Source organism: Alexandromys fortis, unplaced genomic scaffold (assembly GCF_014885135.2).
Source record: "Alexandromys fortis isolate MF-2015 unplaced genomic scaffold, M_Fortis_MF-2015_v1.1 scaffold_332, whole genome shotgun sequence".
Classification (NCBI taxonomy): Eukaryota; Metazoa; Chordata; class Mammalia; order Rodentia; family Cricetidae; genus Alexandromys; species Alexandromys fortis.
Window position 1 is genome coordinate 763,401 of NW_026068232.1, and position 15,515 is coordinate 778,915.

The window sequence follows — 15,515 nt, forward strand, 5'->3', positions numbered from 1 at the left end:
AATGGTGATAGATCATTAGCTTAACTACCAAGCTGTCGCTTGGAACACAGCTGAACACCACATGTGCATGTGGATGCACACACGCACACAGCACTCTCTAGCATTGGCTGATTAATCTTCCATCTGAAACTCTGTGCAGCTACCCCATCTTTTCTGTGTTCGGTGTGAAATCACTTACACACTTTGGGAGGGAATAACAAGCACACCCCATACACTCAGACAGATGAGCCTGAAGAGGAGGAATGGGTTGGGAAGAACACAGATGGAAGCCACTGTGATTATGTAATGAGGATAAAAGCTGATTAGACAGAGGCCATGGCAGATAACAGGATTGAAGCAGTGGACCTGGAGATTTAGTAGAGTCAAAAATCTCATTTATTTCAACTCAATACATGGGAGAGATGTGAGATACAAGTGCTAGGCTTGTTTTCCCGCTTGGCAGTTTTGAAGTTGTCACAAGAAAAAACCAAAGTAGAAATGCAGATATGAGGTGGACAGCATGAGTTCAGTCTCTAAATTCCCGTACTACAGTTAGAGAACGTCGTCATGCTGGGATGATGTGCACATCAGTTGCTTTGTTCTGAAATGAATTTGATGATACCCACAATGCATTCGTTATATGGTTATATGGTTTGTTCCAGGTGAGAAGGAAGACAAAATTATTTGCAGAAATACGCAGACAGAGCTGAAGTCCTGGGTGAATCGGCAATGGAGAAGGTGGTGGCGTGGACACCATGAGGATCATCATCAGTGAGAAGATGAGGGCACAGCCACTGACTAAGCAACTTTCAGTGCAACGGGGTCACAAAAGAAAAATAATGGGAGACCCAGAAAACAACAGAGGTGCTAGAATGGAAAAAATGATCAATTAGCAAGGAGAAGAGAATCAAGTATTCAATACACACTTGGATGGCGACAAGAAAACCAATCACTCAGGAGAAGAGAAGTAAGAAAAACATTCCTGAAGAAATGGTTTAAAACAAGAGAATACAGACATGGCATTTGTAAATTTATGTTATAGAGACAGTTTTCACACATAGAGCCAATGGAGAGATATGTAGGTGAAAGGAAAAGTGGTACTCTGCCTGTGATCATGTTTTTCTATGGAATATCAACATGGGCTCATGTATGCTCAGGCATGTTTGTGTGTATGTTTCTGTGTGAAATGAGCATGCGTTTTTCAGTGTCTATTTGTATTTTCATTTTTATAGTTTGAAATTGTGAGTATATTAGGTTATGACTCTTAATTTTGTGTGTGCACACGTGTAAATGCTTTGAGTTGTGTGAGCATTTATGTAAATTAATTTCTACGTGTGTGAAAACTGTTTCTGTGTGCAATATGCTGGTGTGTTTGTTAACAAGTATGTTATTATGGGAGGCCTTGAAAGGATGCTTATGCATTTGTGTATGTTTGGGTGTAAAAAGCGCATAATGACCCGACAGCTACCCTGGTTCTTACTCTCAATTGCTTTAATTCCATATCCAAGTGAGAATCTGCAAACACATCTTTCTGTGCCCTTAAATATGTTTTATGATAGCAAATATGCATGTGGATGATTTATGCTTCTGTGAGGTGCATTTGAATATGAATACATACACAATGAGACCTGTGTTTTAAGTGTGTCTTTTAAAGTGTTTGACCATGTGGCTGCTTGGGACTGTGTGATTACTGTGCCTGTGTACATTTCTCTATGTGTATGCCAGCGAATATACACTGAATGTGGAATTTTGTGGCTGTCTATAAAAATGTGCATTTGTGTGTGTGTGGGGGGGGTTATGTGTATAGTATAATGGGCACCTGGGTTTGGGCAGGACAAAAATTTTGTCTCCTCGGACATTTTCTCACAGTCTAATAGGAATTACTGTGTCATATTTCACACAGTTTCCCATTGTGTAAGGATCAACTCAGTATATTGAAACTATATCATCAAATATCTATGATTTTATTGAGATCAGAACACTCAAATTTTATTTTCTACTTATTTTAAATATCTTACTGCTAAATACAATAACTTGTGTGTGTGATAAAGACCAGAATTCATTCTTCTTTGCCTCTGCCATCATGATCATTAACTACTCTCCCTATTCACCCATCTTCTCTACATGCCCTGACCTCTGGTCACTGCTATTCAGTTCTCACTTCAATTAGCTCGGCTTTGTTAAATTCCACAGGAGTGAAAGCATTCTGTTCCTGCCATCTTGTGTGTCAATTTTTTAAGTAAAATTGATTTCTAGGTCTAGTAGCAAATAGTAGCATTTTTATCATATCACAGGTAGATGTATATCTATTGACATATGAAATAAATAAACCTAAAAAATAAAGAGCACATATAGCAAAGAGATATAGGAAAGTGGTGTGACAGCCTAGAGTATAACACCCACAAGCTACATCTTTAACAAGGAGCTAAAAATCCCAAATATTCAAATTCAATAATCCAAAAAAAAACCTACGTGAATTTAACATGGGCCATTGCTTTGTGTGATATCTACATGTACTGAGAGTCCATGTTCATACAAAAAATGTGTGCTTGCACAGATAAAGGCCACAGGCAAATGTTGGGCATCCTCCCTGAAATCCAGTTATGATTTCAATAATTATCAAGCCCTTTCCTTCAGAAAGCTCAAGTGGATATAGATGAAGAGTACAAAGACATGTGCAAGACCGTATTGAACTTTATGGCTTGTATTACCACAGGGCTATACCACAGCCTATGACCCATCAGATGCTTCCATCTGTAGGAGCTATAAGAACTGGCTGTTTTCCTGGGTATTCCTGGCCACACTGAAGCCCAGTCTGGCCTTCGCTTACAGTACCCCTGACTTGGCCTCCAAACGCTTTACAGACATGTGCCACCACACTTGGCTTTTCGTTATTTAATGTTTCTTTTTGAAGTCCAACAAATGACATTTTGATACTTCACAAAACAAAGGAGTCAGATGTATTAAAAATATGACAATTTTCCACTCTGCATTGTGATTTCTGTGTGCAGTCGCTTACAAATATTGCACATGTGTCTATGTTTTAAATGCGTGTAGGGTTTTATATCTGTAACTTATGTATCTGTATATATGTAATAATTGGATACTCTGAGATATTTTTACACATATAAACAGGCATTATTACTGTGTCTTATGAGTGACTTAATTCTATAAACTTTCACACAACATTTTCCATACAGAGTCTTTTGTGTTTGTTTCACTCTTAAATCTGTAGTCCTAAAATTCTACCGGGTTCATGTACCATGCTTATCCAGCTGCCAACTTACATTGTGCTTATTAGCAAAATTTTACTCTTTTGATGGAGCTTTCTATTAATGTTTTTGTATTTGAGTGATTTCATAGTAAAGACTACTCCTCCAAGTCACATTTATGTACCAGTAACATTCTTAAATATTCTAAAATATTCTAAAATATTACCTGTTACCCCAAACCTCAACACAGTGTTTGCAAACACTAGGAGCTTAGACAAATTTAAATTTTGCAGTTTTAATAAGTCCTGTGATTAAGGATGCTTGAAAGGGTTCCCCAGTTTATAAGGACTTGTATTGCATCTTCTGTGCAGGTTTTATTCATATTTTTACTAACTTATTAATAAAATTAATTGTTTTGTTAATTTATCTTGTTTTACTGAAGGCATTGTGCATTATAGAAGTTCCTGTGTGACTTATCATTTTTTAAACTTTTTTTTCATTTTATATTATGTGTATAGGTGTTCAGCCAGTATGTATGTCTATGCACCACATCCATGCCCTGTCCATGTGCACAGAGGACAGAAGATGGCATCAGATCCCTTGGGACTGGAGTTACAAACAGTTGTGAGCTTCCAGATGAGAACTGGGAATTGAACCAAGATGTTCTTGAAGTGCTCTTAACTTTGTAGCCATCTCTCCAGCATCCCTACATTTTTTTATTTTTGAATAATTATAAAGGAAGCTGTTCTTCTGGGCTTGCTCGCGCAAACTTTTGGGTCTAAGCTTAAGATAGTTAGATCTATAAGACAATGCACCAGCTGAGAAGTCAGACTTGGAATCTGATGAACTATCACTGCCTCCATAAGTCTCAGTTTTCTCAGTGGCTACAAGCTATTAGTGATAGAATTTACGTGTTAAGGATGATTGGAAAAATCATCCTAATATCCGTAGAACAAGCAGAAGCACATCATAAGCTCCACTCAGTTTTTGTTTTTAACTAGATATGGGCGTTAAGAATTCTGTCCAAAATGTTTTAGAAAGGTGTTCCTGACTATAAGACCTTTAAGTCCCATATTAATTTTCTAGATGATTTTGCAGTTTCACACACTGTTTATGAATAACACCAAGTTGTTTTCATGATTTGTATCATAAACTTGAATATAGCATAAACGTCTCTTTACGATAAATACACTCTCTTAATAAGTATTGTGGTACATGGGTGTATCAGCGTACACACACACACACACACACCACTTTAAAACAGTTTGAAAATACATGAATCTGAATGGTACACTTCACCTCTTCATACTTGGAGCATATGTCAGGGTTCACTGACTGACTCATTCCTTCTTGTTCTCTAGCCAGGCTTTTGTGTCACTCCCAGGGTAGTACCCCACCAACAGAGCTGTGTTTTGATGTAGTTGAGATAGAATCTTGATATACAGCATAGTCAGGCATCAAACTCATCATCTTCCTGCCTTTGCCGACAGAATGCTAAGATTACAAGCATTTGCTACTAAGCAAGGCTTTCTCTTACTATTATAAACAGTTCAGACTTTACAACACAGATTTCCCTAAGGCTCTTCCTTTTTAAAAAAAAATCATAAATGGCCTACTTGAACTTCATTAAGATATCATCAAATCTACAGGTAATTATAATATTCCCTATCAAATTGGGTGGAATATAACTTCACGGATCTTAAGTATTCTTTAAGACCTCTTGAAAAGTAGCTGGGTAGTTGGCGCACACCTTTAATCTTAGCCCTAGGGAGGCAGAGGCAGGCAGATCTCTGAGTTCAAGGCCACCTGGTTTACAAGGGCTAGTTCCAGGACAAGCCCCATAGCTACAGAGAAATTCTGTCCCGAAAAACCAAACCAAACCAAACCAAAAAAAAAAAAATCAGCCTTCTTAAAAAGTGCTTCTTTTGAACAATTTATATATTAATATCTATTTCTGCACCTTGCTACAATAACAGGACTTGTGCTGTTTTTCTAAGTTTTGTTGTTTAATGAAAATTTCATAATAAAATTTTCAGTGCTTCACTTAGCTTTTTATAAGTTTCTATGCAATTCTGGATTTTAAACATACACTGTTTCAGCCATTAAGAGAGAAAACTGCACTCTCTCTGGAAGACGTCACATCTGTTTGTTTCCTTTTGTTCTTTTATTAATTTGTACAAATTTACCCATTAAAACAATGCTTACTAACAACAAAAAGAGAACTCCTTTTTTTCTGATCAAAATCAAAACAGATAATTTTGATTGGGAGCAATGTATTAAAAGGATAGAAATGCTAAATATTTTACTATGGTTGCACTATTTACTTATTACAAGACAGTTCATAAGATTGAGCATTTGTGTGTTTATCTGTTAACTGTGTTACAACTGATATAAAATTTTTCAATCATAACACGAATAAAGATAACACTTTCCATTCTTATTTTTGAGTGTATAAAATAGGACTAAAATAATTTATTATTTAAGCATTTTATGTAGAGCCATATTTTAAATAAAATATGGTATAATATTCTCCTTTTATGTTAGTTTTTGGGTTGCTTTTCAGTTGTCGTCTGGCTGAACTATGCATCCTCACAGTTGCTTAATAAACCTTCTGTTGTAAATTCGTCCACTGTATGTTGTTTTCGTTTCTGTTCATTTTGTTGATAAAGATGGGTAGTGCAGCTTACATTTTATGTTATTTTAATGCAATCTCTCTACTTAATAGTTTAATTTTTATCTTGATTTTTTAATGTATGTGAATCTAATAAAACTCAGAATTCAAAGGAGATGTGCATGAATAGAATTGTGGATGCCAAAAACAGATATTATATGCACTTTACATTACCAAACTGATTAATAATCTTTAGATACATGAATATATTTTCATGGTTATTTAGTGTGATAAAAATATCTTTTATTCTGTAATCTTTATTTTCCTAGAATACATCCCAACCCTTCCATTTAATTCTAATACATTATTAAGTATCACATTTAGTTCTGGACCAAAAATCATAGCAAGATCAATTCCTACTTAACTTTGAATTAAATTGGCCATTTTACTGTGATCCATTATACACTCAATTATTTCTAGTCAGTATTCCATCAATGCTGCATGTATTTTCATGGCAAGATTTTTTGACATGTTAATTATCTCTTGGCACTAGTACTATGTTATTTCCCAATCGTATCTCTTCTCATTGATACCCCAGTGCCATCCAGTTGCAGTTTGGGATAAGCTATGGCAGCAGAAACCACAATGCTGAGGTTGAGGTATGTGCAAATAGCAGTGCACTAGGGTGTGCACTGACTGTGGACTGGTAACGTTTCTGAGTCTGTGAAATTCTGTATCTTCAGTAAGTGATACCTTTGTAAACTCCACCAGCATGGTTGTGTCTGTGTACACCCACCAAATTTACACGCAGGAAGCATAAAGGAATTAAATGTGTTTCATCAAGCTTTCTGCGGCAGCTAGAAAGACATTTCTTTTAAGAGTTCCTAAGCTCTTTTGAGGTGGGGGCAGCCTGATCTGAATCCCTCACAAAGCAAACTTTTGTGAGGCAAGGGGTCTTTTGTTCCCCAGAAGAGCAGGCCTGGAACTATAGTCTTCTTGGGAAAGAAGATGAGAAAAATTCACTTGGCTTTGGTGGCTGTGACATCTGTTATTAACCTCTTTCTCAATGACCTGATGAGTGAAAAAGGAATTTTGATTTTTTCAAAAGCATCTTGTTATTTCCCCATTATGCATCTACTATAAAAAAATACTCTTGCTGTTTGGGATTCTTAAGCAAGTAAATCGAACACATTTAGTTTTAAGTATAATTTTGTTTCTGCTGGAAAATCTCTATTAAAAATATTAATGTAAGGCTGATAGATAATACACCTATATCCTACAAAAATAATCTCAAATTTTTATTCCAAATTCCAAAAATTCATAAAAGAAAAACCTAGAATATTCATATTTAGGTAATAGCTACTTGGGTTGAGAGACATGCAGATTCCACATAATTATAAACCCTTTTAAATGTTTTATGCCTTTTCCCTACACTGCCCTTGTTCTGCACAATTATCATATAAACTGATAACACGGCACCCATTTCTCCTATGTATAAACTGAGGTAGAAGACACAAGTATTCACTTTGATGGCATGGCTGGTAAGAGGCTTAACCGGGCCTCTATTGCCCTATAATCTGTCTTCTATGCCATTTTTCTACTAGGTTTTAAGCAATAATAACTATTGAAATTAATATGACTTCCTATTTCAACACTCAATGAATAAAATTCTGTAATTTCATGAGGCTGTACAGTGTACATTAGGAGACAGTTCAGAGCCTTCGAAGCTCAAATCCGATCTTAAATATGGAAATTCCTTTGAGGGCTGACAGTCAGCAGTCCTTGATTCAAAGTGCCCCATTTGGTCACATTCTTTGTGGCTTATCTGACACACTCCCAACTCCTAGCCTGTGGGAAAACATCTAGCTGTCCAGGGACTTCCTAACTGTTGCATTGCTTGGAAGAGGAAAGAATAACCAGGTGGTGGTAGTGCACAACTTTAATCCCAGCACTCGGGAGGAACTGGCAGGTGGATCTCTGTGAGTTCGAGATCTGCCTGGTCTACAAGTGCTAGTTTTCAGTACAGGCTCCAAAGCCACAGAAAAACCCTGTCTCAAAACAACAACAAAATAAAAAGGGGGGAGGGGGGAATTATGGCATATCTCCCGGGGCTACATAGTTTCAGAGTACCAGAAGAGAGGGCATGCTACCATATAGAAAGCTGAGCTACATTGTAAACAAAAGACTGAAACACTGAGCTATGCAATTCAGACAGAAACTGCAAGACACCCCATTTTGTGGAAACTTGTCCATGCCCTGCTGCACCTGGCTGATCAACCCATGTGTACAAGATGCACATTAATTAAGCCACACACTTTTTCTGAGTGTTAATATGAGCAGGTAGAGGTAGCAGAGCCATCTAATCTCAAGTGCCATGCAAATGTATTGCTTATACTCCATTCTTGCTGTAAATGCTTTTCCCAACTCATTTATTTCATCTCATAGGAAAAATTATAAGTGCCAAGCAAGGTAGTTCTGGAAAGCGTACTTCAAACTATGCTTTGTAACAAAACACAAATTCTGCATGTTGGCTTTGTTACAGTCAGAACATGGTGCACAGCAGAAAATGAAGACCCACAGTATAATCTTGAGCAACTTCAGTCAAGAAAAATGCACTCTGTTCTACAAAATTGGGAGGCTTCAAACTGTACTGGTTAGTGATTGTATAAAAAAAATTTTCATTTCCTAAAAGATACAGTAAAACTTTCCAGTGGACACTTGAACTATGCGGCCTCTGTGAACTAGTCACTTGCTTAATGTGATCACACAGAGTGAAAAATAGGAAGATACATATTCTAGGTTAATTATAGTTTATTGCTTTTACATGTTTCTCCTCCTGCAGTGTGTAATAGAAACTTGGTGTTTTATACTGACAATATCTGCAGTTACTTTACCCTCCCCCCAATCCTCCTGATTTTTTTTATTTTAACTATGATTGTGTATTTTAAGTAGAATGTAGTTTTATTTAAAGCAAGTAAAATCAACTTGAATTTTTAAAAAATGGCTTCATATCAAATTATGGCTTATTTGTATTAAAAGATCTCAGGATTTTTGTTTAACAGTTTTAAAAGTCCTATGCCTCACTTTTAAATTTCCACTCTTAAATTCTGTTTTCAATATTTTCATTTTCTCTGATGGTCTTAGAATTTTTATTATGAAAACCTTTCATCAAAAATACTTTGTTAAGTATAAAAAGACCCAGATATTTGAGATATGACTATAAACAACTGTGTATTTGAGTTCAGGAATTGTCACCATTAAGAAAAATGAGATGATGACTACATGCAGAGGCACATAGGTTTCGTGGTTATTAACAGAGAAGCTGTTAATGCTGCCCTAAGAAGTATCAAAGTCACGCTTCATAAGTCCCTTAGAAAGAGTCCAATACACATAGCAGTCATTTTTATTAGGTGCTAATCACTGACATCAGTGCAGGGGAAGAGAAATTATCCACACAATTCACACACAGTCCATACACCTAGACTTTAACATTGGGCTTTCATTGATGGATTTATTTCATTACTTCAAACATATATATTATAGTGTATATCTGTTTCCAAATACATCTTTGTATACATATACGCATATATATCATTCTTAAATATATATTTCCAAATATAAATAATTTCACATCAAGCCAAACAGGATAAAAACATGTAAACATATGCACTTCATTTTGGTCAAGTAAAACAGAACCACAAAGTAACCACAAGTTAACAAGTGCACTTGAAAGAGAAGGGAAGAAACAGACATGTAAACAAACACAGACAGCAGCTGCAAGGCCCTGTAAGCGTCCATTTTTTAAGGCTATATAGCAAAAAGCTCATGATTCAGTTAAAGACTTTTGTCACCTTGTCACATTTACTCTTAAGGGACTTCACAATGAGATACTGTAAACACTAGACTAGAAGTGATTGAATCCTGTTGGGAAAAGACACCACAATTCATCAGCTGACAGAAATATTAATTCCACCAAACAATACTTTTAATAACTTCTTGTTATTTTATAACACAGAATAACATCACAATCCTAGTGAGAAGAAAGGGGAAATAGAGGGAAAAACAGCAATACTGCATAAAGATTGCCTCAACAGCCTTTGAAAGCAACAGGTTTGTCAGTCGATAAAGGGAAATAAGCAACAGCAGACAACAGAGCCTTAGCAGACTAGACCACATGCCACAGCATGATACTACAGATTCAAACTGAAATATTCTTCCAGCTGGTACTGAAGCAAGAGCCAACGGTTATCAGAGAAGGAAGAATTGCCTCTCAGGCAAAGCAACTTCTTAAGCAACTGGTTGGCCAGGCGAAGCACAGCAAACTCCTTTTTTCGGCTTTTAAGCAGCACTTTTCCCTCTCGCAACTGCACAGGCTCCAAAACTTGATGCCAGTATGCATTTGACGATCCACCACCATCTGGCCTCGGAGGCTGATCTCTCCAGCCCTCAGGGTATTCATGCTTGTAAAAACAATATTCTCCAAATGGGCAGTAACCTAAGCCTCCAGCAAAATACCTGCAGGCTTTCTGGCTCATTCCCTCCTTATATTGCTGAACAAGTTTCTCCTTCTCCTCTTCCTCCTCCACCCAGAACTCACTAGGAATGACAAAGAAAGAGGAGACCCTGCATTGTGGGCAGGACTTACTGATTCTGTTCTCAAACTGTGTGGCACTTCTCCACCTGCGGATACACCTAAGACAGTAGGTGTGGTTGCAGCTGAAAAGGATGCCAAAGCGGCGGTCGCTGGGGTCGGCTTTCTCATAGACAACCTCCATGCAGATGCCACACACTTTGTCCATGCTGCGCTGCACAGCAAAGGAGAGCTCCATATCTCTCTCATGTGCTTCAACGCAGGCCCGCCTATGAGCTTCCTGCTGGGCTGCATCCCAAGGGTGCAAGGCCTGCTGCCCGCACATGTCGCATATTTCTCCGTGGGGGTACGCACAACTCTCCCCACGGAGGCATTCTCCCCGGGCAGCATAGCGGCAAAGCGGGAGCGGCATTGGCACTGGCATCGGCATTGGCATTGGCACTGGCATCGGCACTGGCACTGGCATCGGCATCCCCATGCCTATAGCCATGTGCTCGCTCTCAAATTCCGGGCTCTGCGGGAAAGCCTCGAAACCATGTGGGGGGACCATGCGACCGCGGTAGGGCTGTCCTGGAACAAACTCAATTGCTCCCTCCCAGCCTTCAGCACCCGCTCCTCCCGCAGCGGCTGCAGCTAGGCCTGCATTGTCAATCTCTGCTTCAGAGAAGCCCCCTTCAGCAGCTGAGCCAATGCCTGCATTGTCAATCTCAACTTCGGGGAAGCCCCTTTCAGCAGCCGAGCCAATCAGAGGCAAAAAGCTGGAGGATGCAGTAGGGGGGGCTTCCGCCACTTCCTGAGTCGGGGGCTCCCATTGAGTGGCCATCTTGGGCCCTCTATCTGCAGAGGCCCCAGGCTGGGAATCTTGCCCCCCCCTAGCTTTGCGCCGCCCAGAGAGATCGTGAGAGTAACGACAGTTATCGCCCTCCTTGCACTGCCCATGCAGATAATACCTGCAGAGGATTTGCTTGGTCCAGCTGCCGCTGTTCCGCTCAGAACCAGACCTGGCTCCGCCCCCTGCGGCTGGAGCTGGCCTCAAACTCGCCGAGCGTCGGTCCGCTGACGCAGGAGCCATACGGAGCGGTGCCAAACCCGACGCCTCTTGTACAGAGGCAGAGCTGACTGCTCCAGAAGCTCCGGAGGCCTCAAACTCCGGGAGGGGGGGACCAGACAAACCCTCCCCCCCCTCAGCACCTGCCTCGGCTCCAGCGGCCTCGTAGGGCCTTATGGGAGCTGCAGACTCTTCCATTTGTATTCCCTGCCCCTTACTCTGTCCAAAAAGTGTAATATTATATCTATTTTGTGTCTGAATCGGCGGAGCTGGAGCTGGAGCGTTCTCCACGGCTTCTCGGCAGGAAGTGCACCAATTTTTGTCTTCCCACCGGAAACCGGCTCCCTGTGAACTTTAGTTCCGGCGTGCTTTTCAGCTGGGGGACACTTCCGGGTGTAACACCAACTTCCGGTTAGCGCCGGAAGTGGCCTCCGCCATGTTTTTCCCGCGCCGATCTCGGCTAGCGGAGCCGCCGGCGTGTTGTTTGAAGCCCCCTGGCCCCCGTTTGCACACCCGGTCCCCTCGAGGTTGATGTGCAACCTCCGCCGCCTTCGGTTGTACGCGTCATCTTTGATTACTTTCGTTTTGTGTCAGAAGACGCTACCATCGTTCGCCTTAGCCCCCGGCGGCTCCCGGCTCCCGGAGCTTTTTTAAAAACATTTCTTATGGGCTTCACGAACGATTTCTCGGTGGATTTCGCCTTTCGCCGGCGGGCGACTGATTTTTAAAACGCAGCCGCGCCCCGCCGAAGCGCAGCTTTTCTGCACGGGCGGCGGCGCCCACGGCGGCACGTCTAGAAATGACGGGATTGCTCAGGGTCTTTCTTCCCTCGAAGGGTTAACGTGAACGGGGGGCGCTTTAATTAGGACGGAGCCCTCTGACTGAAGCTCTTAGTGCCTTTCAGACGCCCGCCTTTGTGGCTTTTATTTTCGCCCTCCCCCCCTCAACAGTGTAGAAGCTGGGGCTTTGAGCGGCATTGATGACGACCGGGTTTTAACTTTTTTTTTTTTTTTTTCTCTGCACGGAGACCCTTTGTTTGCCGCCTTTCTTTAAATTCTATACAGAGACTTTCAGAATACCAGCCTTGCACCGTTAAGTGGCTCATTCCCGTTTCCACACCGATTTTTTTTTCTGTCGTTTCGCATATATATTCTATCGGGCTAATAATTTTACACGTATTTCTAAAATGCTAAGTGTATTTACCGTGGTCACATACTGACTTTTAGAGTGTAGTTTTATGTTTTTTATTGTAATATTCATGCTTTCTTCCTATCCCTACTTGTTTATTTGGACGCACAATGTTTCAAATATTTAATTTACTATTCTTATTTCTAAAAATAGCGTCTTGTTTGCCAAAACAATTCTATTAGAAAAATCTTATTTCTAAAAATAGTGTTTTGCTTGCCAAAACAATTCTATTAGAAAAAAATCTTAAACCCTAAGTTTAAAGAAACTATTAAATGTCTATGATATACTCATCCAAGTCAAAGTGTAAATCACTACTAAACAAAACCAATAAAACAATACCACGCAAGGAAGATTATTATTAAACAATAAAAATAAGAAAACGAGGGAAATGAAGCAAAATAACGTGAAATAGAATAGCATAAGCTTAAGGATTGAGCAAATTATTAAGAAAATAGAAAAGTTTCAGATCTCAACTATCACACACGTTAAAAGAGCCAACACTAATTAATAACAAACCTTAAAGCCATGGAATGTTTTCAGTACCAATAATTTATAACAAACCTAAGAATGATCGTATTATATTAAATAAAAGTTTTGAGCATGAAACATGCAACTTTTAATTAAATGGTTATATATCTAGAAATGTACATTAGGCAATATATCAAACAGAAGTAAAGATCTATTAAATTGCCTATGTGATTTAAAAAAATCAAATGAGTTATTATAAAACTTACTCGGAAATAAACATCAATTTTGAAATGCTTGTGTTGTTTTAAAGCCTCTACTTATACAACAGGGCAAGCAAAAGCATCAAATAGGTCAGAATCAGAAAGTAACAGTTCGTTAACAGGTGGACATTGATAATGTTGTAGAGAAAAACTATGTGTTTATACACATGTTTGGGAAATACACTGTGTAGAAATTCAATAAAGAAAAATTTCTATACCTTGTAAACAGATGTAAATGACCCTTAAGTATTTATGGACGGCATTTATGATGATAAATGTTGTTTGTCCTATGAACTTGATTGTTCCCAATTGAAAGTCAATTTTAGTTAGACATAAAGGGGTCCTCCATGATCTATATTTAATATTTAATAAAGGCTAACTTCTTGATTGATAGCCATTCCCATGTTTTCCTCTCAAGAATCAAGGAACTCTTAGTTGTATGTCCTTTGATCTTTTCATAGACATTGTGATTTTTTTAATTTGGATATTGGCTTTGTCAAAACTTGACACATCTAACCTGTCTAGAACATACTTTCTCTTTAGACTTCAAACTATATGAGTTAATGAGGACTCTTTTTTCAGTCCAGGGAAATTTTAAACATAAAAAAGCTTATGGTATAGATCTTAGCCTTATATATCAAATTACACACAATTCACAAATGTAGTAATATTGACTATTTCAGATCTCATGCCTATTTGTTCAGCAGTAATTTACCCCAAATACTACATATAAATTACACTGAACTTTTTATATGCCATTAGAAATTACTGTGAACAATTTTTAGGTATGCTTTCTAGTTCACTAGCCTCCTTTTACTTCTAAAGAACTGAAATATAGCTTAAGTTGCTCAGGATCTCTATTTTAATTTTTAAATTATAATTCGGACAACCACTTTAGACTAATACCCACTATATTAAACAGTTTACTTTAGTGTTGACATTAAGCACACTGTTTCCTCAAACTTTAAGGAATGGAAATATAACCGAAATGTATCCTAATATTATCAGGGCTTTACTGCTAGTGCTGGATGTTATGTGCTTTTGTATCCCCAACTGTTTGGCACTCAGTCATGTGTGTGTTGTGTCTTCTACTTCATAGTGACTATACATGCAATGGTGCTATTTTGTAATATTATATTATAAATTAAAGTCATATATTGAAATCTTTAAAATCCCGCAGTAGACCATTGACTGTAAATACCAGTTAGGGTATCTTGACACATATAAACAGCTATTTTATATATTGGACAAATTACTACATACAGAGAGAGTACTTTCTCTGACCACCTGAATCCACATTCCTTTTATTCCCTTCTTTGATCATTATCTCCTTTGTTTGTTTACTTATTTTAGCATTGCTATATTCACACAGTCTCAGAAAACATACCTCTGATTGTTTCTTCAGCAGAACTGTCTTTTCTCAATTAAACCCAGAAGACCTCAGGGGATGAGCTTCAAGGAAGGGTCTCCAGAATGTCAGCAATAGGTTATCCAAGTGGAGCAAGGAAGAGCACAGCTCTGGGCAAGGCTGTGTGAAGAACCATGCTACTAGGGTACAGACTGACAAGGGCAAAGGTGGAGGTTGAAGACCCTACACAGGAGAGGGAATGAGTAGACAGCTTGACAGATAGTTCCAGACACTGGAGCCTGGACTGTGGGACTGTGTGGAAAAAGCAGCTGTCCCATGCCTTTCTTCTCTAGCCGCAGGGCTGCTGAGCCCACCCCCACACAGAGCCCACCCCCACACATTCAACACGTCCACAGTTCAAAAGAACACAATGGCCTTAATGCAACTTCTTTGATCGCACTGCTGTGCTCCAAGTACTCTTTCAATGGCACTGGACAGGCAGCTGGGTACAGGGATTAAAGGTCTAGTTGAGCATTATGGTTTCACGTCCTCCACTATTTAACTGACATCTCTGTGTCACAAGTGTTAATTTTACACTTGTACAGTGTTTAATCAGCAAAGGGGTGCTAGCAGTGATAATAAAAACTGAGCCAGGAGAGTGGTGCATGGCGATAATTCTAGTACGGAAGGTGGGGATTGAGAGCAGTTCCATGAGTTTCAGGCCAGCCCTAGCCTGTGTTCCATAGTAAGACCTTGCTTCAAAAAAAAAAGAAAAGAAAATAAAAGCAAATAATGACTGCTTGACAAGTG

The 15,515-nt window shown here is 39.1% G+C and overlaps 1 protein-coding gene across 1 annotated transcript; it reads right to left on the reverse strand.

Moving 5' to 3' along the window:
* Positions 1-9,176: 9,176 nt before the first annotated feature.
* Mkrn3 (makorin ring finger protein 3) lies at positions 9,177-11,735 on the reverse strand. The gene has a single exon (XM_050130832.1). The coding sequence runs from the start codon at positions 11,637-11,639 to the stop codon at positions 9,993-9,995; it is 1,647 nt and encodes a 548-aa protein (XP_049986789.1). The 5' UTR covers positions 11,640-11,735; the 3' UTR covers positions 9,177-9,992.
* Between the last annotated feature and the right edge of the window lie 3,780 nt (positions 11,736-15,515).

Bases quoted from the DNA above. Each gene is read 5' to 3' on its own strand.
- Mkrn3 (XM_050130832.1), bottom strand. From the start codon at position 11,639: ATGGAAGAGTCTGCAGCTCCCATAAGGCCCTACGAGGCCGCTGGAGCC.